The sequence below is a fragment of the Carassius gibelio genome, chromosome A6, assembly GCF_023724105.1.
Source record: "Carassius gibelio isolate Cgi1373 ecotype wild population from Czech Republic chromosome A6, carGib1.2-hapl.c, whole genome shotgun sequence".
Lineage (NCBI taxonomy): Eukaryota > Metazoa > Chordata > Actinopteri > Cypriniformes > Cyprinidae > Carassius > Carassius gibelio.
Genome location: NC_068376.1, coordinates 23,643,323 through 23,669,699, shown reverse-complemented (window position 1 = coordinate 23,669,699; position 26,377 = coordinate 23,643,323). Strand labels below are relative to the sequence as shown.

The 26,377-nt window shown below is 39.5% G+C and overlaps 1 protein-coding gene and 1 long non-coding RNA gene across 41 annotated transcripts in view; one reads left to right on the top strand and one right to left on the bottom strand.

Annotated features, from left to right (window-relative positions):
* Positions 1-26,377, top strand: part of LOC128015794 (uncharacterized) — a 37,561-nt gene that overhangs the window by 4,334 nt on the left and 6,850 nt on the right. For 2 of the 29 annotated variants that reach the window (XM_052599944.1, XM_052599930.1), the window contains exons 4-8: positions 754-2,220; positions 3,529-5,610; positions 6,364-7,077; positions 11,182-11,934; positions 16,786-17,538. In XM_052599944.1, the coding sequence (XP_052455904.1) occupies positions 754-2,220; positions 3,529-5,610; positions 6,364-7,077; positions 11,182-11,934; positions 16,786-17,538 (5,769 nt within the window). Of the gene's footprint in view, positions 1-753; positions 2,221-2,989; positions 5,611-6,330; positions 7,078-8,379; positions 9,133-11,181; positions 11,935-13,983; positions 14,737-16,785; positions 17,539-18,285; positions 19,594-22,395; positions 22,984-24,450; positions 25,759-26,377 lie in introns of those variants that run through there. The other 27 variants (XM_052599946.1, XM_052599931.1, XM_052599937.1 and 24 more) reach the window with 26 other exon arrangements.
* LOC128015801 (uncharacterized) lies at positions 7-26,124 on the bottom strand. 12 transcript variants are annotated; one of them, XR_008184007.1, is made up of 6 exons: positions 24,597-24,745; positions 18,240-18,431; positions 11,052-11,135; positions 9,424-9,749; positions 1,705-1,764; positions 7-204 (listed from the first exon to the last, which is right to left on the bottom strand). It is a non-coding gene; the product is annotated as an uncharacterized LOC128015801 (long non-coding RNA). The 12 variants fall into 12 exon arrangements; XR_008184011.1 differs by lacking the exons at positions 7-204; positions 1,705-1,764; positions 9,424-9,749; positions 11,052-11,135 and adding exons at positions 807-951; positions 4,507-4,566; positions 12,226-12,551; positions 16,656-16,739; XR_008184005.1 differs by lacking the exons at positions 7-204; positions 1,705-1,764 and adding exons at positions 807-951; positions 4,507-4,566.

The following is a 26,377-nucleotide window of genomic DNA, read 5'->3' as shown; positions in this document are numbered from 1 at the left end:
GTTTGATTCAAAATGACACTTCCTCTGATGCAAAACTGGAAGCATTAAAAGTGTCTAACGATGCTGAGTGTAAAGTTCAGGAAAAAACTGACACAGTTCCCAAGCAAAGTGACACCACCATCATTCCTCACGATACTCAGAAAGAGGAGGCACACTCAGAATTCACAGTTATTCACAAGAGGAAAATGGGCTCAACTCGTAGACCTCTCAAAGGGAAAAATGGACAAAGAAAAGTAAAAGAACATCATGATGAAAATGAGACACTTGACAGTGAAAATATGATCAATGCAGAGAAAGAAACAATAAGTTTGGAGGATGAACCCCCTCTAGATGAATCTACATTACAAAGTGTAAAACTAGGAGCAAAAGAACAGGACATGGACATAAGCAAGAAAAATGATGTTGGTCCTGTTGAAAGATCTAAATCCACCGACCTGCAGTCATCATGTAGTTCAGATTTAACATCTGAGGAGTCCATTGCAACAAGTATCTGTCACATCACAGAATCACAAACCTCCATGAAACTGAATGAAGAGTCCCAGGAAAATGCTGGAGATCCTGACAAAAGGGCAGCAGAAGAAGACAAAGACTTACAATTAGACATTGAATCACAGAACAAAATATCTGACACAACATCTTATGAAGCTGAAGGAACAGAGGAGAAAATCAGTGATGTTAGTGTGACATTAGTCAGAGAAGTTGAAGTTACTGGAGATACAGGTACAGTGGAGAGTAATATGACTCCTGAGTCAGATTTGATTCAAAATGACACTTCTTCTGATCCAAAACTGGAAGCAATAAAAGTATCTGACGATGCTGGGTGTAAAGTTCAGGAAGAAACCGTTCCCAAGCAAAGTGACACCACCATCATTCCTCACGATACTCAGAAAGAGGAGGCACACTCAGAATTCACAGTTATTCACAAGAGAAAAATGGGCTCAACTCGTAGACCTCACAGAGGGAAAAATGGACAAAGAAAAGAAAAAGAACACCGTGATGAAAATGAGACACCTTACAGTGAAGATATCATTAATGTAGAGAAAGAAACAATAAGTTTGGAGGATGAATCCATTACAAATGCATCTCTGTTAAGAACCACAAAAGATGGAGTTAAAGAACAGGACATGGAATTATGTGAGGACAATGATGTTGGTCCTGTTGAAAGATCTGAGTCTGCTCTCCTGCAGTCATCATGTCGTTCAGATTTCCTGTCTGAGGAATCCACTGCAGTAAGTATCTGTCATATCACAGAATCACAAACCCTCATGAAACTGAATAAAGAGTCCCAGGAAAATGCTGGCGATGCTGAAAAAGTGGCAGCAGAGGAAAACAAAGACCTACAATTAGAAACTGAATCACAGAACAAAATATCTGACACAACATCTTATGAAGCTGAAGGAACAGAGGAGAAAATCAATGATGTTAGTGTGACATTAATCAGAGAAGTTGAAGTTACTGGAGATACAGGTACAGTGGAGAGTAATATGACTATGGAGTCAGATTTGATGCAAAATGACACTTCCTCTGATGCAAAACTGGAAGCAATAAAAGTATCTGACAATACTGAGTGTGAAGTTCAGGAAGAAACTGACACAGTTCCCAAGCAAAGTGACACCACCATCATTCCTCAAGATACTCAGAAAGAGGAGGCACACTCAGAATTCACAGTTATTCACAAGAGGAAAATGGGCTCAACTCGTAGACCTCTCAGAGGGAAAAATAGACAAAGAAAAGAAAAAGAACATCATGATGAAAATGAGACACCTGACAGTGAAGATATGATCAATGTAGAGAAAGAAACAATTAGTTTGGAGGATGAATCCATTACAAATGCATCTCTGTTAAGAACCACAAAAGATGGAGTTAAAGTACAGGACGTGGAATTATGTGAGGACAATGATGTTGGTCCTGTTGAGAGATCTGAGTCTGCTCTCCTGCAGTCATCATGTCGTTCAGATTTCCTGTCGGAGGAATCCACTGCAGTAAGTATCTGTCATGTCACAGAATCACAAACCCTCATGAAACTGAATAAAGAGTCCCAGGAAAATGCTGGAGATGCTGAAAAAGTGGCAGCAGAGGAAAACAAAGACCTACAATTAGAAACTGAATCACAGAACAAAATATCTGACACAACAACTTATGAAGCTGAAGGAACAGAGGAGAACATCAATGACGTTAGTGTGACATTAGTCAGAGAAGTTGAAGTTACTGGAGATACAGGTACAGTGGAGAGTAATTTGACTACGGAGTCAGATTTTCTTCATACTTCTCCTGATGTACACATCGAAGCATTGAAAATATCTGAAAATGTTGAGAAAGATGTTTCAGGAGAAACAGACACAGTTCTTAAACAAAGTGACATCAGCATCATTCCTGAAGATTCTCACACAGAAGAGGCACACTCAAAATCAAGTCCAGTTATTCAAAAGAGAAAAATGGGCTCAACTCGAAGACCTCTCAGAGGGAATGAAGGGCAAAAACAAGAACATGATGAGAAAGAAATATTCAAGTTGAAGGATGAACCCAGTCCAGATGAATCCAGATATACTGCAGTGAGTGTCTGTGACATTTCAGAATCACAAACCCTCCCAAAAATTCATGCTGGGTCCCAGGAAAATACCGGAGAGGTTGAAATAGTGCCAGCAGAGGAGGACACAGAACGACACTTACAAAACCAGACATTTGACTCAACAGCATTTGGAGGAGAAGCAACAGAAGAGAACATCTGTGAAGCTAATGTTTTAGACAAGGAAGTTGAGTTTATTGGAGATACAGTTACATTGGAGAGTAATATTACTACTGAGTCAGGTTTGATTCAAAATGACACTTCTTCTGATGCAAAACTGGAAGCATTAAAAGTATCTGACAATACTGAGCGTGAAGTTCAGAAAGAAACTGACACAGTTCCCAAGCAAAGTGACACCACCATCATTCCTCAAAATTCTCAGAAAGAGGAGGCACACTCAGAATTCACAGTTATTCACAAGAGAAAAATGGGCTCAACTCGTAGACCTCTCAGAGGGAAAAATGGACAAAGAAAAGAAAAAGAACATCATGATGAAAATGAGACACTTGACAGTGAAGATATGATCAATGTAGAGGAAGAAACAATTAGTTTGGAGGATGAACCCCGTCTAGATGAATCTACATTACAAAGTGTAAAACTAGGAGCAAAAGAACAGGAGATGGACATATGTAAGAAAAATGATGTTGGTCCTGTTGAAAGATCTAAATCCACCGACCTGCAGTCATCATGTAGTTCAGATTTAACATCTGAGGAGTCCATTGCAATAAATATCTGTCACATCACAGAATCACAAACCCTCATGAAACTGAATGAAGAGTCCCAGGAAAATGCTGGCGATGCTGACAAAGTGGCAGCAGAGGAAAACAAAGATCTACAATTAGAAACTGAATCACAGAACAAAATATCTGACACAACATCTTATGAAGCTGAAGGAACAGAGGAGAAAATCAATGATGTTAGTGTGACATTAATCAGAGAAGTTGAAGTTACTGGAGATACAGGTACAGGGGAGAGTAATATGACTATGGAGTCAGATTTGATGCAAAATGACACTTCCTCTGATGCAAAACTGGAAGCAATAAAAGTATCTGACAATACTGAGCGCGAAGTTCAGGAAGAAACCATTCCCAAGCAAAGTGACACCACCATCATTCCTCAAGATGCTCAGAAAGAGGAGGCACACTCAGAATTCACAGTTATTCACAAGAGAAAAATGGGCTCAACTCGTAGACCTCTCAGAGGGAAAAATGGACAAAGAAAAGAAAAAGAACATCATGATGAAAATGAAACACTTGACAGTGAAGATATGATCAATGTAGAGGAAGAAACAATTAGTTTGGAGGATGAACCCCCTCTAGATGAATCTGCATTACAAAGTGTAAAACTAGGAGCAAAAGAACAGGAGATGGACACATGCAAGAAAAATGATGTTGGTCCTGTTGAAAGATCTAAATCCACCGACATGCAGTCATCATGTAGTTCAGATTTAACATCTGAGGAGTCCATTGCAATAAATATCTGTCACATCACAGAATCACAAACCCCCATGAAACTGAATGAAGAGTCCCAGGAAAATGTTGGCGATGCTGACAAAGGAGCAGCAGAAGAAGGCAAAGACTTACAGTTAGAAATTGAATCACGGGACACAATATCTGACACAACAACTTATGAAGCTGAAGGAACAGACGAGAAAATCAATGATGTTCGTTTGACATTAGTCAGAGAAGTTGAAGTTACTGGAGATACAGGTACAGGGGAGAGTAATATGACTACGGAGTCAGATTTGATTCAAAATGACACTTCTTCTGATCCAAAACTGGAAGCAATAAAAGTATCTGATGATGCTGAGTGTAAAGTTCAGGAAGAAACCGTTCCCAAGCAAAGTGACACCACCATCATTCCTCACGATACTCAGAAAGAGGAGGCACACTCAGAATTCACAGTTATTCACAAGAGGAAAATGGGCTCAACTCGTAGACCTCTCAGAGGGAAAAATAGACAAAGAAAAGAAAAAGACCATCATGATGAAAATAAGACACCTGACAGTGAAGATATGATCAATGTAGAGAAAGAAACAATTAGTTTGGAGGATGAATCCATTACAAATGCATCTCTGTTAAGAACCACAAAAGATGGAATTAAAGTACAGGACATGGAATTATGTGAGGACAATTATGTTGGTCCTGTTGAAAGATCTGAATCTGCTCTCCTGCAGTCATCATGTCGTTCAGATTTCCTGTCGGAGGAATCCACTGCAGTAAGTATCTGTCATATCACAGAATCACAAACCCTCATGAAACTGAATAAAGAGTCCCAGGAAAATGCTGGAGATGCTGAAAAAGTGGCAGCAGAGGAAAACAAAGACCTACAATTAGAAACTGAATCACAGAACAAAATATCTGACACAACAACCTATGAAGCTGAAGGAACAGAGGAGAACATCAATGACGTTAGTGTGACATTAGTCAGAGAAGTTGAAATTACTGGAGATACAGGTACAGTGGAGAGTAATTTGACTACGGAGTCAGATTTTCTTCATACTTCTCCTGATGTACACATCGAAGCATTGAAAATATCTGAAAATGTTGAGAAAGATGTTTCAGGAGAAACAGACACAGTTCTTAAACAAAGTGACATCAACCTCATTCCTGAAGATTCTCACACAGAAGAGGCACACTCAAAATCAAGTCCAGTTATTCAAAAGAGAAAAATGGGCTCAACTCGAAGACCTCTCAGAGGGAATGAAGGGCAAAGACAAGAACATGATGAGAAAGAAATATTCATGTTGAAGGATGAACCCAGTCCAGATGAATCCAGATATACTGCAGTGAGTGTCTGTGACATTTCAGAATCACAAACCCTCCCAAAAATTCATGCTGGGTCCCAGGAAAATTCTGGAGATGTTGAAATAGTGCCAGCAGAGGAGGACACAGAACGACACTTAGAAAACCAGACATTTGACTCAACAGCATTTGGAGGAGAAGCAACAGAAGAGAACATCTGTGAAGCTAATGTTTTAGACAAAGAAGTTGAGTTTATTGGAGATACAGTTACTTTGGAGAGTAATATTACTACTGAGTCAGGTTTGACTCAAAATGACACTTCCTCTGATGCAAAACTGGAAGCATTAAAAGTATCTGACAATGCTGAGCGCGAAGTTCAGGAAGAAACTGACACAGTTCCAAAGCAAAGTGACACCACCATCATTCCACAAAATTCTCAGAAAGAGGAGGCACACTCAGAATTCACAGTTATTCACAAGAGAAAAATGGGCTCAACTCGTAGACCTCTCAGAGGGAAAAATGGACAAAGAAAAGAAAAAGAACATCATGATGAAAATGAGACACTTGACAGTGAAGATATGGTCAATTTAGAGAAAGAAACAATTAGTTTGGAGGATGAACCCCGTCTAGATGAATCTACATTACAAAGTGTAAAACTAGGAGCAAAAGAACAGGAGATGGACATATGTAAGAAAAATGATGTTGGTCCTGTTGAAAGATCTAAATCCACCGACCTGCAGTCATCATGTAGTTCAGATTTAACATCTGAGGAGTCCATTGCAATAAATATCTGTCACATCACAGAATCACAAACCCTCATGAAACTGAATGAAGAGTCCCAGGAAAATGCTGGCGATGCTGACAAAGTGGCACCAGAGGAAAACAAAGACCTACAATTAGAAACTGAATCACAGAACAAAATATCTGACACAACAACTTATGAAGCTAAAGGAACAGAGGAGAAAATCAATGATGTTAGTGTGACATTAGTCAGAGAAGTTGAAGTTACTGGAGATACAGGTACAGGGGAGAGTAATATGACTACGGAGTCAGATTTGATTCAAAATGACACTTCCTCTGATCCAAAACTGGAAGCAATAAAAGTATCTGACGATGCTGAGTGTAAAGTTCAGGAAGAAACCGTTCCCAAGCAAAGTGACACCACCATCATTCCTCACGATAATCAGAAAGAGGAGGCACACTCAGAATTCACAGTTATTCACAAGAGAAAAATGGGCTCAACTCGTAGACCTCTCAGAGGGAAAAATACACAAAGAAAAGAAAAAGACCATCATGATGAAAATGAGACACCTGACAGTGAAGATATGATCAATGTAGAGAAAGAAACAATTAGTTTGGAGGATGAATCCATTACAAATGCATCTCTGTTAAGAACCACAAAAGATGGAGTTAAAGTACAGGACATGGAATTATGTGAGGACAATGATGTTGGTCCTGTTGAAAGATCTGAGTCTGCTCTCCTGCAGTCATCATGTCGTTCAGATTTCCTGTATGAGGAATCCACTGCAGTAAGTATCTGTCATGTCACAGAATCACAAACCCTCATGAAACTGAATAAAGAGTCCCAGGAAAATGCTGGAGATGCTGAAAAAGTGGCAGCAGAGGAAAACAAAGACCTACAATTAGAAACTGAATCACAAAACAAAATACCTGACACAACATCTTATGAAGCTGAAGGAACAGAGGAGAAAATCAATGATGTTAGTGTGACATTAGTCGGAGAAGTTGAAGTTACTGGAGATACAGGTACAGTGGAGAGTAATTTGACTACGGAGTCAGATTTTCTTCATACTTCTCCTGATGTACACATCGAAGCATTGAAAATATCTGAAAATGTTGAGAAAGATGTTTCAGGAGAAACAGACACAGTTCTTAAACAAAGTGACATCAACCTCATTCCTGAAGATTCTCACACAGAAGAGGCACACTCAAAATCAAGTCCAGTTATTCAAAAGAGAAAAATGGGCTCAACTCGAAGACCTCTCAGAGGGAATAAAGGACAAAGACAAGAACATGATGAGAAAGAAATCTTCATTTTGAAGGATGAACCCAGTCCAGATGAATCCAGATATACTGCAGTGAGTGTCTGTGACATTTCAGAATCACAAACCCTCCCAAAAATTCATGCTGGGTCCCAGGAAAATTCTGGAGATGTTGAAATAGTGCCAGCAGAGGAGGACACAGAACGACACTTACAAAACCAGACATTTGACTCAACAGCATTTGGAGGAGAAGTAACAGAAGAGAACATCTGTGATGCTAATGTTTTAGACAAAGAAGTTGAGTTTGTTGGAGATACAGTTACAGTGGAGAGTAATATGACTACGGAGTCAGATTCGATTCAAAATGACACTTCCTCTGATGCAAACCTGGAAGCAATGAAAATATCTGACGATGCTGAGTGTAAAGTTCAGGAAGAAACCATTCCCAAGCAAAGTGACACCACCATCATTCCTCAAGATTCTCAAAAAGCGGAGGCACACTCAGAATTCACAGTTATTCACAAGAGAAAAATGGGCTCAACTCGTAGACCTCTCAGAGGGAAAAATGGACAAAGAAAAGAAAAAGAACCTCATGATGAAAATGAAACACTTGACAGTGAAGATATGATCAATGTAGAGGAAGAAACAATTAGTTTGGAGGATGAACCCCCTCTAGATGAATCTACATTACAAATTGTAAAACTAGGAGCAAAAGAACAGGAGATGGACACATGCAAGAAAAATGATGTTGGTCCTGTTGAAAGATCTAAATCCACCGACCTGCAGTCATCATGTAGTTCAGATTTAACATCTGAGGAGTCCATTGCAGCAAGTATCTGTCACATCACAGAATCACAAACCCTCATGAAACTGAATGAAGAGTCCCAGGAAAATGTTGGCGATGCTGACAAAGGAGCAGCAGAGGAAAACCAAGACCTACAATTAGAAACTGAATCACAGAACAAAATATCTGACACAACATCTTATGAAGCTGAAGGAACAGAGGAGAAAATCAATGATCTTAGTGTGACATTAATCAGAGAAGTTGAAGTCACTGGAGATACAGGTACAGTGGAGAGTAATATGACTATGGAGTCAGATTTGATGCAAAATGACACTTCCTCTGATGCAAAACTGGAAGCAATAAAAGTATATGACAATACTGAGTGTGAAGTTCAGGAAGAAACTGACACAGTTCCCAAGCAAAGTGACACCACCATCATTCCTCAAGATGCTCAGAAAGAGGAGGCACACTCAGAATTCACAGTTATTCACAAGAGAAAAATGGGCTCAACTCGTAGACCTCTCAGAGGGAAAAATGGACAAAGAAAAGAAAAAGAACATCATGATGAAAATGAAACACTTGACAGTGAAGATATGATCAATGTAGAGGAAGAAACAATTAGTTTGGAGGATGAACCCCCTCTAGATGAATCTACATTACAAAGTGTAAAACTAGGAGCAAAAGAACAGGAGATGGACACATGCAAGAAAAATGATGTTGGTCCTGTTGAAAGATCTAAATCCACCGACATGCAGTCATCATGTAGTTCAGATTTAACATCTGAGGAGTCCATTGCAATAAATATCTGTCACATCACAGAATCACAAACCCCCATGAAACTGAATGAAGAGTCCCAGGAAAATGTTGGCGATGCTGACAAAGGAGCAGCAGAAGAAGGCAAAGACTTACAGTTAGAAATTGAATCACGGGACACAATATCTGACACAACAACTTATGAAGCTGAAGGAACAGACGAGAAAATCAATGATGTTCGTTTGACATTAGTCAGAGAAGTTGAAGTTACTGGAGATACAGGTACAGGGGAGAGTAATATGACTACGGAGTCAGATTTGATTCAAAATGACACTTCCTCTGATCCAAAACTGGAAGCAATAAAAGTATCTGACGATGCTGAGTGTAAAGTTCAGGAAGAAACCGTTCCCAAGCAAAGTGACACCACCATCATTCCTCACGATAATCAGAAAGAGGAGGCACACTCAGAATTCACAGTTATTCACAAGAGAAAAATGGGCTCAACTCGTAGACCTCACAGAGGGAAAAATACACAAAGAAAAGAAAAAGACCATCATGATGAAAATGAGACACCTGACAGTGAAGATATGATCAATGTAGAGAAAGAAACAATTAGTTTGGAGGATGAATCCATTACAAATGCATCTCTGTTAAGAACCACAAAAGATGGAGTTAAAGTACAGGACATGGAATTATGTGAGGACAATGATGTTGGTCCTGTTGAAAGATCTGAGTCTGCTCTCCTGCAGTCATCATGTCGTTCAGATTTCCTGTCTGAGGAATCCACTGCAGTAAGTATCTGTCATGTCACAGAATCACAAACCCTCATGAAACTGAATGAAGAGTCCCAGGAAAATGCTGGAGATGCTGAAAAAGTGGCAGCAGAGGAAAACAAGGACCTACAATTAGAAACTGAATCACAAAACAAAATACCTGACACAACATCTTATGAAGCTGAAGGAACAGAGGAGAAAATCAATGATGTTAGTGTGACATTAGTCGGAGAAGTTGAAGTTACTGGAGATACAGGTACAGTGGAGAGTAATTTGACTACGGAGTCAGATTTTCTTCATACTTCTCCTGATGTACACATCGAAGCATTGAAAATATCTGAAAATGTTGAGAAAGATGTTTCAGGAGAAACAGACACAGTTCTTAAACAAAGTGACATCAACCTCATTCCTGAAGATTCTCACACAGAAGAGGCACACTCAAAATCAAGTCCAGTTATTCAAAAGAGAAAAATGGGCTCAACTCGAAGACCTCTCAGAGGGAATAAAGGACAAAGACAAGAACATGATGAGAAAGAAATCTTCATTTTGAAGGATGAACCCAGTCCAGATGAATCCAGATATACTGCAGTGAGTGTCTGTGACATTTCAGAATCACAAACCCTCCCAAAAATTCATGCTGGGTCCCAGGAAAATTCTGGAGATGTTGAAATAGTGCCAGCAGAGGAGGACACAGAACGACACTTACAAAACCAGACATTTGACTCAACAGCATTTGGAGGAGAAGTAACAGAAGAGAACATCTGTGATGCTAATGTTTTAGACAAAGAAGTTGAGTTTGTTGGAGATACAGTTACAGTGGAGAGTAATATGACTACGGAGTCAGATTCGATTCAAAATGACACTTCCTCTGATGCAAACCTGGAAGCAATGAAAATATCTGACGATGCTGAGTGTAAAGTTCAGGAAGAAACCATTCCCAAGCAAAGTGACACCACCATCATTCCTCAAGATTCTCAAAAAGCGGAGGCACACTCAGAATTCACAGTTATTCACAAGAGAAAAATGGGCTCAACTCGTAGACCTCTCAGAGGGAAAAATGGACAAAGAAAAGAAAAAGAACCTCATGATGAAAATGAAACACTTGACAGTGAAGATATGATCAATGTAGAGGAAGAAACAATTAGTTTGGAGGATGAACCCCCTCTAGATGAATCTACATTACAAATTGTAAAACTAGGAGCAAAAGAACAGGAGATGGACACATGCAAGAAAAATGATGTTGGTCCTGTTGAAAGATCTAAATCCACCGACCTGCAGTCATCATGTAGTTCAGATTTAACATCTGAGGAGTCCATTGCAGCAAGTATCTGTCACATCACAGAATCACAAACCCTCATGAAACTGAATGAAGAGTCCCAGGAAAATGTTGGCGATGCTGACAAAGGAGCAGCAGAGGAAAACCAAGACCTACAATTAGAAACTGAATCACAGAACAAAATATCTGACACAACATCTTATGAAGCTGAAGGAACAGAGGAGAAAATCAATGATCTTAGTGTGACATTAATCAGAGAAGTTGAAGTCACTGGAGATACAGGTACAGTGGAGAGTAATATGACTATGGAGTCAGATTTGATGCAAAATGACACTTCCTCTGATGCAAAACTGGAAGCAATAAAAGTATATGACAATACTGAGTGTGAAGTTCAGGAAGAAACTGACACAGTTCCCAAGCAAAGTGACACCACCATCATTCCTCAAGATGCTCAGAAAGAGGAGGCACACTCAGAATTCACAGTTATTCACAAGAGAAAAATGGGCTCAACTCGTAGACCTCTCAGAGGGAAAAATGGACAAAGAAAAGAAAAAGAACATCATGATGAAAATGAAACACTTGACAGTGAAGATATGATCAATGTAGAGGAAGAAACAATTAGTTTGGAGGATGAACCCCCTCTAGATGAATCTACATTACAAAGTGTAAAACTAGGAGCAAAAGAACAGGAGATGGACACATGCAAGAAAAATGATGTTGGTCCTGTTGAAAGATCTAAATCCACCGACATGCAGTCATCATGTAGTTCAGATTTAACATCTGAGGAGTCCATTGCAATAAATATCTGTCACATCACAGAATCACAAACCCCCATGAAACTGAATGAAGAGTCCCAGGAAAATGTTGGCGATGCTGACAAAGGAGCAGCAGAAGACGGCAAAGACTTACAGTTAGAAATTGAATCACGGGACACAATATCTGACACAACAACTTATGAAGCTGAAGGAACAGACGAGAAAATCAATGATGTTCGTTTGACATTAGTCAGAGAAGTTGAAGTTACTGGAGATACAGGTACAGGGGAGAGTAATATGACTACGGAGTCAGATTTGATTCAAAATGACACTTCCTCTGATCCAAAACTGGAAGCAATAAAAGTATCTGACGATGCTGAGTGTAAAGTTCAGGAAGAAACCGTTCCCAAGCAAAGTGACACCACCATCATTCCTCACGATAATCAGAAAGAGGAGGCACACTCAGAATTCACAGTTATTCACAAGAGAAAAATGGGCTCAACTCGTAGACCTCACAGAGGGAAAAATACACAAAGAAAAGAAAAAGACCATCATGATGAAAATGAGACACCTGACAGTGAAGATATGATCAATGTAGAGAAAGAAACAATTAGTTTGGAGGATGAATCCATTACAAATGCATCTCTGTTAAGAACCACAAAAGATGGAGTTAAAGTACAGGACATGGAATTATGTGAGGACAATGATGTTGGTCCTGTTGAAAGATCTGAGTCTGCTCTCCTGCAGTCATCATGTCGTTCAGATTTCCTGTCTGAGGAATCCACTGCAGTAAGTATCTGTCATGTCACAGAATCACAAACCCTCATGAAACTGAATGAAGAGTCCCAGGAAAATGCTGGAGATGCTGAAAAAGTGGCAGCAGAGGAAAACAAGGACCTACAATTAGAAACTGAATCACAAAACAAAATACCTGACACAACATCTTATGAAGCTGAAGGAACAGAGGAGAAAATCAATGATGTTAGTGTGACATTAGTCGGAGAAGTTGAAGTTACTGGAGATACAGGTACAGTGGAGAGTAATTTGACTACGGAGTCAGATTTTCTTCATACTTCTCCTGATGTACACGTCGAAGCATTGAAAATATCTGAAAATGTTGAGAAAGATGTTTCAGGAGAAACAGACACAGTTCTTAAACAAAGTGACATCAACCTCATTCCTGAAGATTCTCACACAGAAGAGGCACACTCAAAATCAAGTCCAGTTATTCAAAAGAGAAAAATGGGCTCAACTCGAAGACCTCTCAGAGGGAATAAAGGACAAAGACAAGAACATGATGAGAAAGAAATCTTCATTTTGAAGGATGAACCCAGTCCAGATGAATCCAGATATACTGCAGTGAGTGTCTGTGACATTTCAGAATCACAAACCCTCCCAAAAATTCATGCTGGGTCCCAGGAAAATTCTGGAGATGTTGAAATAGTGCCAGCAGAGGAGGACACAGAACGACACTTACAAAACCAGACATTTGACTCAACAGCATTTGGAGGAGAAGTAACAGAAGAGAACATCTGTGATGCTAATGTTTTAGACAAAGAAGTTGAGTTTGTTGGAGATACAGTTACAGTGGAGAGTAATATGACTACGGAGTCAGATGTGATTCAAAATGACACTTCCTCTGATGCAAACCTGGAAGAAATGAAAATATCTGACGATGCTGAGTGTAAAGTTCAGGAAGAAACCATTCCCAAGCAAAGTGACACCACCATCATTCCTCAAGATTCTCAAAAAGCGGAGGCACACTCAGAATTCACAGTTATTCACAAGAGAAAAATGGGCTCAACTCGTAGACCTCTCAGAGGGAAAAATGGACAAAGAAAAGAAAAAGAACCTCATGATGAAAATGAAACACTTGACAGTGAAGATATGATCAATGTAGAAGAAGAAACAATTAGTTTGGAGGATGAACCCCCTCTAGATGAATCTACATTACAAATTGTAAAACTAGGAGCAAAAGAACAGGAGATGGACACATGCAAGAAAAATGATGTTGGTCCTGTTGAAAGATCTAAATCCACCGACCTGCAGTCATCATGTAGTTCAGATTTAACATCTGAGGAGTCCATTGCAGCAAGTATCTGTCACATCACAGAATCACAAACCCTCATGAAACTGAATGAAGAGTCCCAGGAAAATGTTGGCGATGCTGACAAAGGAGCAGCAGAGGAAAACCAAGACCTACAATTAGAAACTGAATCACAGAACAAAATATCTGACACAACATCTTATGAAGCTGAAGGAACAGAGGAGAAAATCAATGATGTTAGTGTGACATTAATCAGAGAAGTTGAAGTCACTGGAGATACAGGTACAGTGGAGAGTAATATGACTATGGAGTCAGATTTGATGCAAAATGACACTTCCTCTGATGCAAAACTGGAAGCAATAAAAGTATATGACAATACTGAGTGTGAAGTTCAGGAAGAAACTGACACAGTTCCCAAGCAAAGTGACACCACCATCATTCCTCAAGATGCTCAGAAAGAGGAGGCACACTCAGAATTCACAGTTATTCACAAGAGAAAAATGGGCTCAACTCGTAGACCTCTCAGAGGGAAAAATGGACAAAGAAAAGAAAAAGAACATCATGATGAAAATGAAACACTTGACAGTGAAGATATGATCAATGTAGAGGAAGAAACAATTAGTTTGGAGGATGAACCCCCTCTAGATGAATCTACATTACAAAGTGTAAAACTTGGAGCAAAAGAACAGGAGATGGACACATGCAAGAAAAATGATGTTGGTCCTGTTGAAAGATCTAAATCCACCGACATGCAGTCATCATGTAGTTCAGATTTAACATCTGAGGAGTCCATTGCAATAAATATCTGTCACATCACAGAATCACAAACCCCCATGAAACTGAATGAAGAGTCCCAGGAAAATGTTGGCGATGCTGACAAAGGAGCAGCAGAAGAAGGCAAAGACTTACAGTTAGAAATTGAATCACGGGACACAATATCTGACACAACAACTTATGAAGCTGAAGGAACAGACGAGAAAATCAATGATGTTCGTTTGACATTAGTCAGAGAAGTTGAAGTTACTGGAGATACAGGTACAGGGGAGAGTAATATGACTACGGAGACAGATTTGATTCAAAATGACACTTCCTCTGATCCAAAACTGGAAGCAATAAAAGTATCTGATGATGCTGAGTGTAAAGTTCAGGAAGAAACCGTTCCCAAGCAAAGTGACACCACCATCATTCCTCACGATACTCAGAAAGAGGAGGCACACTCAGAATTCACAGTTATTCACAAGAGAAAAATGGGCTCAACTCGCAGACCTCTCAGAGGGAAAAATAGACAAAGAAAAGAAAAAGACCATCATGATGAAAATGAGACAGCTGACAGTGAAGATATGATCAATGTAGAGAAAGAAACAATTAGTTTGGAGGATGAATCCATTACAAATGCATCTCTGTTAAGAACCACAAAAGATGGAATTAAAGTACAGGACATGGAATTATGTGAGGACAATGATGTTGGTCCTGTTGAAAGATCTGAGTCTGCTCTCCTGCAGTCATCATGTCGTTCAGATTTCCTGTCGGAGGAATCCACTGCAGTAAGTATCTGTCATATCACAGAATCACAAACCCTCATGAAACTGAATAAAGAGTCCCAGGAAAATGCTGGAGATGCTGAAAAAGTGGCAGCAGAGGAAAACAAAGACCTACAATTAGAAACTGAATCACAGAACAAAATATCTGACACAACAACCTATGAAGCTGAAGGAACAGAGGAGAACATCAATGACGTTAGTGTGACATTAGTCAGAGAAGTTGAAATTACTGGAGATACAGGTACAGTGGAGAGTAATTTGACTACGGAGTCAGATTTTCTTCATACTTCTCCTGATGTACACATCGAAGCATTGAAAATATCTGAAAATGTTGAGAAAGATGTTTCAGGAGAAACAGACACAGTTCTTAAACAAAGTGACATCAACCTCATTCCTGAAGATTCTCACACAGAAGAGGCACACTCAAAATCAAGTCCAGTTATTCAAAAGAGAAAAATGGGCTCAACTCGAAGACCTCTCAGAGGGAATAAAGGACAAAGACAAGAACATGATGAGAAAGAAATCTTCATTTTGAAGGATGAACCCAGTCCAGATGAATCCAGATATACTGCAGTGAGTGTCTGTGACATTTCAGAATCACAAACCCTCCCAAAAATTCATGCTGGGTCCCAGGAAAATTCTGGAGATGTTGAAATAGTGCCAGCAGAGGAGGACACAGAACGACACTTAGAAAACCAGACATTTGACTCAACAGCATTTGGAGGAGAAGCAACAGAAGAGAACATCTGTGATGCTAATGTTTTAGACAAAGAAGTTGAGTTTGTTGGAGATACAGTTACAGTGGAGAGTAATATGACTACGGAGTCAGATTCGATTCAAAATGACACTTCCTCTGATGCAAACCTGGAAGCAATGAAAATATCTGACGATGCTGAGTGTAAAGTTCAGGAAGAAACCATTCCCAAGCAAAGTGACACCACCATCATTCCTCAAGATTCTCAGAAAGAGGAGGCACACTCAGAATTCACAGTTATTCACAAGAGAAAAATGGGCTCAACTCGTAGACCTCTCAGAGGGAAAAATGGACAAAGAAAAGAAAAAGAACCTCATGATGAAAATGAAACACTTGACAGTGAAGATATGATCAATGTAGAGGAAGAAACAATTAGTTTGGAGGATGAACCCCCTCTAGATGAATCTACATTACAAATTGTAAAACTAGGAGCAAAAGAACAGGAGATGGACACATGCAAGAAAAATGATGTTGGTCCTGTTGAAAGATCTAAATCCACCGACCTGCAGTCATCATGTAGTTCAGATTTAACATCTGAGGAGTCCATTGCAGCAAGTATCTGTCACATCACAGAATCACAAACCCTCATGAAACTGAATGAAGAGTCCCAGGAAAATGTTGGCGATGCTGACAAAGGAGCAGCAGAGGAAAACCAAGACCTACAATTAGAAACTGAATCACAGAACAAAATATCTGACACAACATCTTATGAAGCTGAAGGAACAGAGGAGAAAATCAATGATCTTAGTGTGACATTAATCAGAGAAGTTGAAGTCACTGGAGATACAGGTACAGTGGAGAGTAATATGACTATGGAGTCAGATTTGATGCAAAATGACACTTCCTCTGATGCAAAACTGGAAGCAATAAAAGTATATGACAATACTGAGTGTGAAGTTCAGGAAGAAACTGACACAGTTCCCAAGCAAAGTGACACCACCATCATTCCTCAAGATGCTCAGAAAGAGGAGGCACACTCAGAATTCACAGTTATTCACAAGAGAAAAATGGGCTCAACTCGTAGACCTCTCAGAGGGAAAAATGGACAAAGAAAAGAAAAAGAACATCATGATGAAAATGAAACACTTGACAGTGAAGATATGATCAATGTAGAGGAAGAAACAATTAGTTTGGAGGATGAACCCCCTCTAGATGAATCTACATTACAAAGTGTAAAACTAGGAGCAAAAGAACAGGAGATGGACACATGCAAGAAAAATGATGTTGGTCCTGTTGAAAGATCTAAATCCACCGACATGCAGTCATCATGTAGTTCAGATTTAACATCTGAGGAGTCCATTGCAATAAATATCTGTCACATCACAGAATCACAAACCCCCATGAAACTGAATGAAGAGTCCCAGGAAAATGTTGGCGATGCTGACAAAGGAGCAGCAGAAGAAGGCAAAGACTTACAGTTAGAAATTGAATCACGGGACACAATATCTGACACAACAACTTATGAAGCTGAAGGAACAGACGAGAAAATCAATGATGTTCGTTTGACATTAGTCAGAGAAGTTGAAGTTACTGGAGATACAGGTACAGGGGAGAGTAATATGACTACGGAGACAGATTTGATTCAAAATGACACTTCCTCTGATCCAAAACTGGAAGCAATAAAAGTATCTGATGATGCTGAGTGTAAAGTTCAGGAAGAAACCGTTCCCAAGCAAAGTGACACCACCATCATTCCTCACGATACTCAGAAAGAGGAGGCACACTCAGAATTCACAGTTATTCACAAGAGAAAAATGGGCTCAACTCGCAGACCTCTCAGAGGGAAAAATAGACAAAGAAAAGAAAAAGACCATCATGATGAAAATGAGACAGCTGACAGTGAAGATATGATCAATGTAGAGAAAGAAACAATTAGTTTGGAGGATGAATCCATTACAAATGCATCTCTGTTAAGAACCACAAAAGATGGAATTAAAGTACAGGACATGGAATTATGTGAGGACAATGATGTTGGTCCTGTTGAAAGATCTGAGTCTGCTCTCCTGCAGTCATCATGTCGTTCAGATTTCCTGTCGGAGGAATCCACTGCAGTAAGTATCTGTCATATCACAGAATCACAAACCCTCATGAAACTGAATAAAGAGTCCCAGGAAAATGCTGGAGATGCTGAAAAAGTGGCAGCAGAGGAAAACAAAGACCTACAATTAGAAACTGAATCACAGAACAAAATATCTGACACAACAACCTATGAAGCTGAAGGAACAGAGGAGAACATCAATGACGTTAGTGTGACATTAGTCAGAGAAGTTGAAATTACTGGAGATACAGGTACAGTGGAGAGTAATTTGACTACGGAGTCAGATTTTCTTCATACTTCTCCTGATGTACACATCGAAGCATTGAAAATATCTGAAAATGTTGAGAAAGATGTTTCAGGAGAAACAGACACAGTTCTTAAACAAAGTGACATCAACCTCATTCCTGAAGATTCTCACACAGAAGAGGCACACTCAAAATCAAGTCCAGTTATTCAAAAGAGAAAAATGGGCTCAACTCGAAGACCTCTCAGAGGGAATAAAGGACAAAGACAAGAACATGATGAGAAAGAAATCTTCATTTTGAAGGATGAACCCAGTCCAGATGAATCCAGATATACTGCAGTGAGTGTCTGTGACATTTCAGAATCACAAACCCTCCCAAAAATTCATGCTGGGTCCCAGGAAAATTCTGGAGATGTTGAAATAGTGCCAGCAGAGGAGGACACAGAACGACACTTAGAAAACCAGACATTTGACTCAACAGCATTTGGAGGAGAAGCAACAGAAGAGAACATCTGTGAAGCTATTGTTTTAGACAAAGAAGTTGAGTTTATTGGAGATACAGTTACTTTGGAGAGTAATATTACTACTGAGTCAGGTGTGATTCAAAATGACACTTCCTCTGATGCAAAACTGGAAGCATTAAAAGTATCTGACAATGCTGAGCGCGAAGTTCAGGAAGAAACTGACACAGTTCCAAAGCAAAGTGACACCACCATCATTCCACAAAATTCTCAGAAAGAGGAGGCACACTCAGAATTCACAGTTATTCACAAGAGAAAAATGGGCTCAACTCGTAGACCTCTCAGAGGGAAAAATGGACAAAGAAAAGAAAAAGAACATCATGATGAAAATGAGACACTTGACAGTGAAGATATGGTCAATTTAGAGAAAGAAACAATTAGTTTGGAGGATGAACCCCGTCTAGATGAATCTACATTACAAAGTGTAAAACTAGGAGCAAAAGAACAGGAGATGGACATATGTAAGAAAAATGATGTTGGTCCTGTTGAAAGATCTAAATCCACCGACCTGCAGTCATCATGTAGTTCAGATTTAACATCTGAGGAGTCCATTGCAATAAATATCTGTCATATCACAGAATCACAAACCCTCATGAAACTGAATGAAGAGTCCCAGGAAAATGCTGGCGATGCTGACAAAGTGGCACCAGAGGAAAACAAAGACCTACAATTAGAAACTGAATCACAGAACAAAATATCTGACACAACAACTTATGAAGCTAAAGGAACAGAGGAGAAAATCAATGATGTTAGTGTGACATTAGTCAGAGAAGTTGAAGTTACTGGAGATACAGGTACAGGGGAGAGTAATATGACTACGGAGTCAGATTTGATTCAAAATGACACTTCCTCTGATCCAAAACTGGAAGCAATAAAAGTATCTGACGATGCTGAGTGTAAAGTTCAGGAAGAAACCGTTCCCAAGCAAAGTGACACCACCATCATTCCTCACGATAATCAGAAAGAGGAGGCACACTCAGAATTCACAGTTATTCACAAGAGAAAAATGGGCTCAACTCGTAGACCTCTCAGAGGGAAAAATACACAAAGAAAAGAAAAAGACCATCATGATGAAAATGAGACACCTGACAGTGAAGATATGATCAATGTAGAGAAAGAAACAATTAGTTTGGAGGATGAATCCATTACAAATGCATCTCTGTTAAGAACCACAAAAGATGGAGTTAAAGTACAGGACATGGAATTATGTGAGGACAATGATGTTGGTCCTGTTGAAAGATCTGAGTCTGCTCTCCTGCAGTCATCATGTAGTTCAGATTTAACATCTGAGGAATCCACTGCAGTAAGTATCTGTCATGTCACAGAATCACAAACCCTCATGAAACTGAATGAAGAGTCCCAGGAAAATGCTGGAGATGCTGAAAAAGTGGCAGCAGAGGAAAACAAAGACTTACAATTAGAAACTGAATCACAAAACAAAATACCTGACACAACAACTTATGACGCTGAAGGAACAGAGGAGAAAATCAATGATGTTAGTGTGACATTAGTCGGAGAAGTTGAAGTTACTGGAGATACAGGTACAGTGGAGAGTAATTTGACTACGGAGTCAGATTTTCTTCATACTTCTCCTGATGTACACATCGAAGCATTGAAAATATCTGAAAATGTTGAGAAAGATGTTTCAGGAGAAACAGACACAGTTCTTAAACAAAGTGACATCAACCTCATTCCTGAAGATTCTCACACAGAAGAGGCACACTCAAAATCAAGTCCAGTTATTCAAAAGAGAAAAATGGGCTCAACTCGAAGACCTCTCAGAGGGAATAAAGGACAAAGACAAGAACATGATGAGAAAGAAATCTTCATTTTGAAGGATGAACCCAGTCCAGATGAATCCAGATATACTGCAGTGAGTGTCTGTGACATTTCAGAATCACAAACCCTCCCAAAAATTCATGCTGGGTCCCAGGAAAATTCTGGAGATGTTGAAATAGTGCCAGCAGAGGAGGACACAGAACGACACTTACAAAACCAGACATTTGACTCAACAGCATTTGGAGGAGAAGTAACAGAAGAGAACATCTGTGATGCTAATGTTTTAGACAAAGAAGTTGAGTTTGTTGGAGATACAGTTACAGTGGAGAGTAATATGACTACGGAGTCAGATTCGATTCAAAATGACACTTCCTCTGATGCAAACCTGGAAGCAATGAAAATATCTGACGATGCTGAGTGTAAAGTTCAGGAAGAAACCATTCCCAAGCAAAGTGACACCACCATCATTCCTCAAGATTCTCAAAAAGCGGAGGCACACTCAGAATTCACAGTTATTCACAAGAGAAAAATGGGCTCAACTCGTAGACCTCTCAGAGGGAAAAATGGACAAAGAAAAGAAAAAGAACATCATGATGAAAATGAGACACTTGACAGTGAAGATATGATCAATGTAGAGGAAGAAACAATTAGTTTGGAGGATGAACCCCCTCTAGATGAATCTACATTACAAAGTGTAAAACTAGGAGCAAAAGAACAGGAGATGGACACATGCAAGAAAAATGATGTTGGTCCTGTTGAAAGATCTAAATCCACCGACCTGCAGTCATCATGTAGTTCAGATTTAACATCTGAGGAGTCCATTGCAGCAAGTATCTGTCACATCACAGAATCACAAACCCTCATGAAACTGAATGAGGAGTCCCAGGAAAATGCTGGCGATGCTGAAAAAGTGGCAGCAGAGGAAAACCAAGACCTACAATTAGAAACTGAATCACAGAACAAAATATCTGACACAACATCTTATGAAGCTGAAGGAACAGAGGAGAAAATCAATGATGTTAGTGTGACATTAATCAGAGAAGTTGAAGTCACTGGAGATACAGGTACAGTGGAGAGTAATATGACTATGGAGTCAGATTTGATGCAAAATGACACTTCCTCTGATGCAAAACTGGAAGCAATAAAAGTATCTGACAATACTGAGTGTGAAGTTCAGGAAGAAACTGACACAGTTCCCAAGCAAAGTGACACCACCATCATTCCTCAAGATGCTCAGAAAGAGGAGGCACACTCAGAATTCACAGTTATTCACAAGAGAAAAATGGGCTCAACTCGTAGACCTCTCAGAGGGAAAAATGGACAAAGAAAAGAAAAAGAACATCATGATGAAAATGAAACACTTGACAGTGAAGATATGATCAATGTAGAGGAAGAAACAATTAGTTTGGAGGATGAACCCCCTCTAGATGAATTTACATTACAAAGTGTAAAACTAGGAGCAAAAGAACAGGAGATGGACACATGCAAGAAAAATGATGTTGGTCCTGTTGAAAGATCTAAATCCACCGACATGCAGTCATCATGTAGTTCAGATTTAACATCTGAGGAGTCCATTGCAATAAATATCTGTCACATCACAGAATCACAAACCCCCATGAAACTGAATGAAGAGTCCCAGGAAAATGTTGGCGATGCTGACAAAGGAGCAGCAGAAGAAGGCAAAGACTTACAGTTAGAAATTGAATCACGGGACACAATATCTGACACAACAACTTATGAAGCTGAAGGAACAGACGAGAAAATCAATGATGTTCGTTTGACATTAGTCAGAGAAGTTGAAATTACTGGAGATACAGGTACAGTGGAGAGTAATTTGACTACGGAGTCAGATTTTCTTCATTCTTCTCCTGATGTACACATCGAAGCATTGAAAATATCTGAAAATGTTGAGAAAGATGTTTCAGGAGAAACAGACACAGTTCTTAAACAAAGTGACATCAACCTCATTCCTGAAGATTCTCACACAGAAGAGGCACACTCAAAATCAAGTCCAGTTATTCAAAAGAGAAAAATGGGCTCAACTCGAAGACCTCTCAGAGGGAATGAAGGGCAAAGACAAGAACATGATGAGAAAGAAATATTCATGTTGAAGGATGAACCCAGTCCAGATGAATCCAGATATACTGCAGTGAGTGTCTGTGACATTTCAGAATCACAAACCCTCCCAAAAATTCATGCTGGGTCCCAGGAAAATTCTGGAGATGTTGAAATAGTGCCAGCAGAGGAGGACACAGAACGACACTTAGAAAACCAGACATTTGACTCAACAGCATTTGGAGGAGAAGCAACAGAAGAGAACATCTGTGAAGCTAATGTTTTAGACAAAGAAGTTGAGTTTATTGGAGATACAGTTACTTTGGAGAGTAATATTACTACTGAGTCAGGTTTGATTCAAAATGACACTTCCTCTGATGCAAAACTGGAAGCATTAAAAGTATCTGACAATACTGAGCGTGAAGTTCAGGAAGAAACTGACACAGTTCCAAAGCAAAGTGACACCACCATCATTCCTCAAGATTCTCAGAAAGAGGAGGCACACTCAGAATTCACAGTTATTCACAAGAGAAAAATGGGCTCAACTCGTAGACCTCTCAGAGGGAAAAATGGACAAAGAAAAGAAAAAGAACATCATGATGAAAATGAAACACTTGACAGTGAAGATATGATCAATGTAGAGGAAGAAACAATTAGTTTGGAGGATGAACCCCGTCTAGATGAATCTACATTACAAAGTGTAAAACTAGGAGCAAAAGAACAGGAGATGGACATATGTAAGAAAAATGATGTTGGTCCTGTTGAAAGATCTAAATCCACCGATCTGCAGTCATCATGTAGTTCAGATTTAACATCTGAGGAGTCCATTGCAATAAATATCTGTCACATCACAGAATCACAAACCCTCATGAAACTGAATGAAGAGTCCAAGGAAAATGCTGGCGATGCTGACAAAGTGGCAGCAGAGGAAAACAAAGACCTACAATTAGAAACTGAATCACAGAACAAAATATCTGACACAACAACTTATGAAGCTAAAGGAACAGAGGAGAAAATCAATGATGTTAGTGTGACATTAGTCAGAGAAGTTAAAGTTACTGGAGATACAGTTACAGGGGAGAGTAATATGACTACGGAGTCAGATTTGATTCAAAATGACACTTCCTCTGATCCAAAACTGGAAGCAATAAAAGTATCTGATGATGCTGAGTGTAAGGTTCAGGAAGAAACCGTTCCCAAGCAAAGTGACACCACCATCATTCCTCACGATAATCAGAAAGAGGAGGCACACTCAGAATTCACAGTTATTCACAAGAGAAAAATGGGCTCAACTCGTAGACCTCTCAGAGGGAAAAATACACAAAGAAAAGAAAAAGACCATCATGATGAAAATGAGACACCTGACAGTGAAGATATGATCAATGTAGAGAAAGAAACAATTAGTTTGGAGGATGAATCCATTACAAATGCATCTCTGTTAAGAACCACAAAAGATGGAGTTAAAGTACAGGACATGGAATTATGTGAGGACAATGATGTTGGTCCTGTTGAAAGATCTGAGTCTGCTCTCCTGCAGTCATCATGTCGTTCAGATTTCCTGTCTGAGGAATCCACTGCAGTAAGTATCTGTCATGTCACAGAATCACAAACCCTCATGAAACTGAATGAAGAGTCCCAGGAAAATGCTGGAGATGCTGAAAAAGTGGCAGCAGAGGAAAACAAAGACCTACAATTAGAAACTGAATCACAAAACAAAATACCTGACACAACAACTTATGAAGCTGAAGGAACAGAGGAGAAAATCAATGATGTTAGTGTGACATTAGTCGGAGAAGTTGAAGTTACTGGAGATACAGGTACAGTGGAGAGTAATTTGACTACGGAGTCAGATTTTCTTCATACTTCTCCTGATGTACACGTCGAAGCATTGAAAATATCTGAAAATGTTGAGAAAGATGTTTCAGGAGAAACAGACACAGTTCTTAAACAAAGTGACATCAACCTCATTCCTGAAGATTCTCACGCAGAAGAGGCACACTCAAAATCAAGTCCAGTTATTCAAAAGAGAAAAATGGGCTCAACTCGAAGACCTCTCAGAGGGAATAAAGGACAAAGACAAGAACATGATGAGAAAGAAATCTTCATTTTGAAGGATGAACCCAGTCCAGATGAATCCAGATATACTGCAGTGAGTGTCTGTGACATTTCAAAATCACAAACCCTCCCAAAAATTCATGCTGGGTCCCAGGAAAATTCTGGAGATGTTGAAATAGTGCCAGCAGAGGAGGACACAGAACGACACTTACAAAACCAGACATTTTACTCAACAGCATTTGGAGGAGAAGTAACAGAAGAGAACATCTGTGATGCTAATGTTTTAGACAAAGAAGTTGAGTTTGTTGGAGATGCAGTTACAGTGGAGAGTAATATGACTACGGAGTCAGATTCGATTCAAAATGACACTTCCTCTGATGCAAAACTGGAAGAAATGAAAATATCTGACGATGCTGAGTGTGAAGCTCAGGAAGAAACTGACACAGTTCCCAAGCAAAGTGACACCACCATCATTCCTCAAGATACTCAGAAAGAGGAGGCACACTCAGAATTCACAGTTATTCACAAGAGAAAAATGGGCTCAACTCGTAGACCTCTCAGAGGGAAAAATGGACAAAGAAAAGAAAAAGAACATCATGATGAAAATGAGACACTTGACAGTGAAGATATGATCAATGTAGAGGAAGAAACAATTAGTTTGGAGGATGAACCCCCTCTAGATGAATCTACATTACAAAGTGTAAAACTAGGAGCAAAAGAACAGGAGATGGACACATGCAAGAAAAATGATGTTGGTCCTGTTGAAAGATCTAAATCCACCGACCTGCAGTCATCATGTAGTTCAGATTTAACATCTGAGGAGTCCATTGCAGCAAGTATCTGTCACATCACAGAATCACAAACCCTCATGAAACTGAATGAAGAGTCCCAGGAAAATGCTGGCGATGCTGAAAAAGTGGCAGCAGAGGAAAACAAAGACCTACAATTAGAAACTGAATCACAGAACAAAATATCTGACACAACATCTTATGAAGCTGAAGGAACAGAGGAGAACATCAATGACGTTAGTGTGACATTAATCAGAGAAGTTGAAGTTACTGGAGATACAGGTACAGTGGAGAGTAATATGACTATGGAGTCAGATTTTCTTCATACTTCTCCTGATGTACACATCGAAGCATTGAAAATATCTGAAAATGTTGAGAAAGATGTTTCAGGAGAAACAGACACAGTTCTTAAACAAAGTGACATCAACCTCATTCCTGAAGATTCTCACACAGAAGAGGCACACTCAAAATCAAGTCCAGTTATTCAAAAGAGAAAAATGGGCTCAACTCGAAGACCCCTCAGAGGGAATAAAGGACAAAGACAAGAACATGATGAGAAAGAAATCTTCATTTTGAAGGATGAACCCAGTCCAGATGAATCCAGATATACTGCAGTGAGTGTCTGTGACATTTCAGAATCACAAACCCTCCCAAAAATTCATGCTGGGTCCCAGGAAAATTCTGGAGATGTTGAAATAGTGCCAGCAGAGGAGGACACAGAAAGACACTTACAAAACCAGACATTTGACTCAACAGCATTTGGAGGAGAAGTAACAGAAGAGAACATCTGTGATGCTAATGTTTTAGACAAAGAAGTTGAGTTTGTTGGAGATACAGTTACAGTGGAGAGTAATATGACTACGGAGTCAGATTTGATTCAAAATGACACTTCCTCTGATGC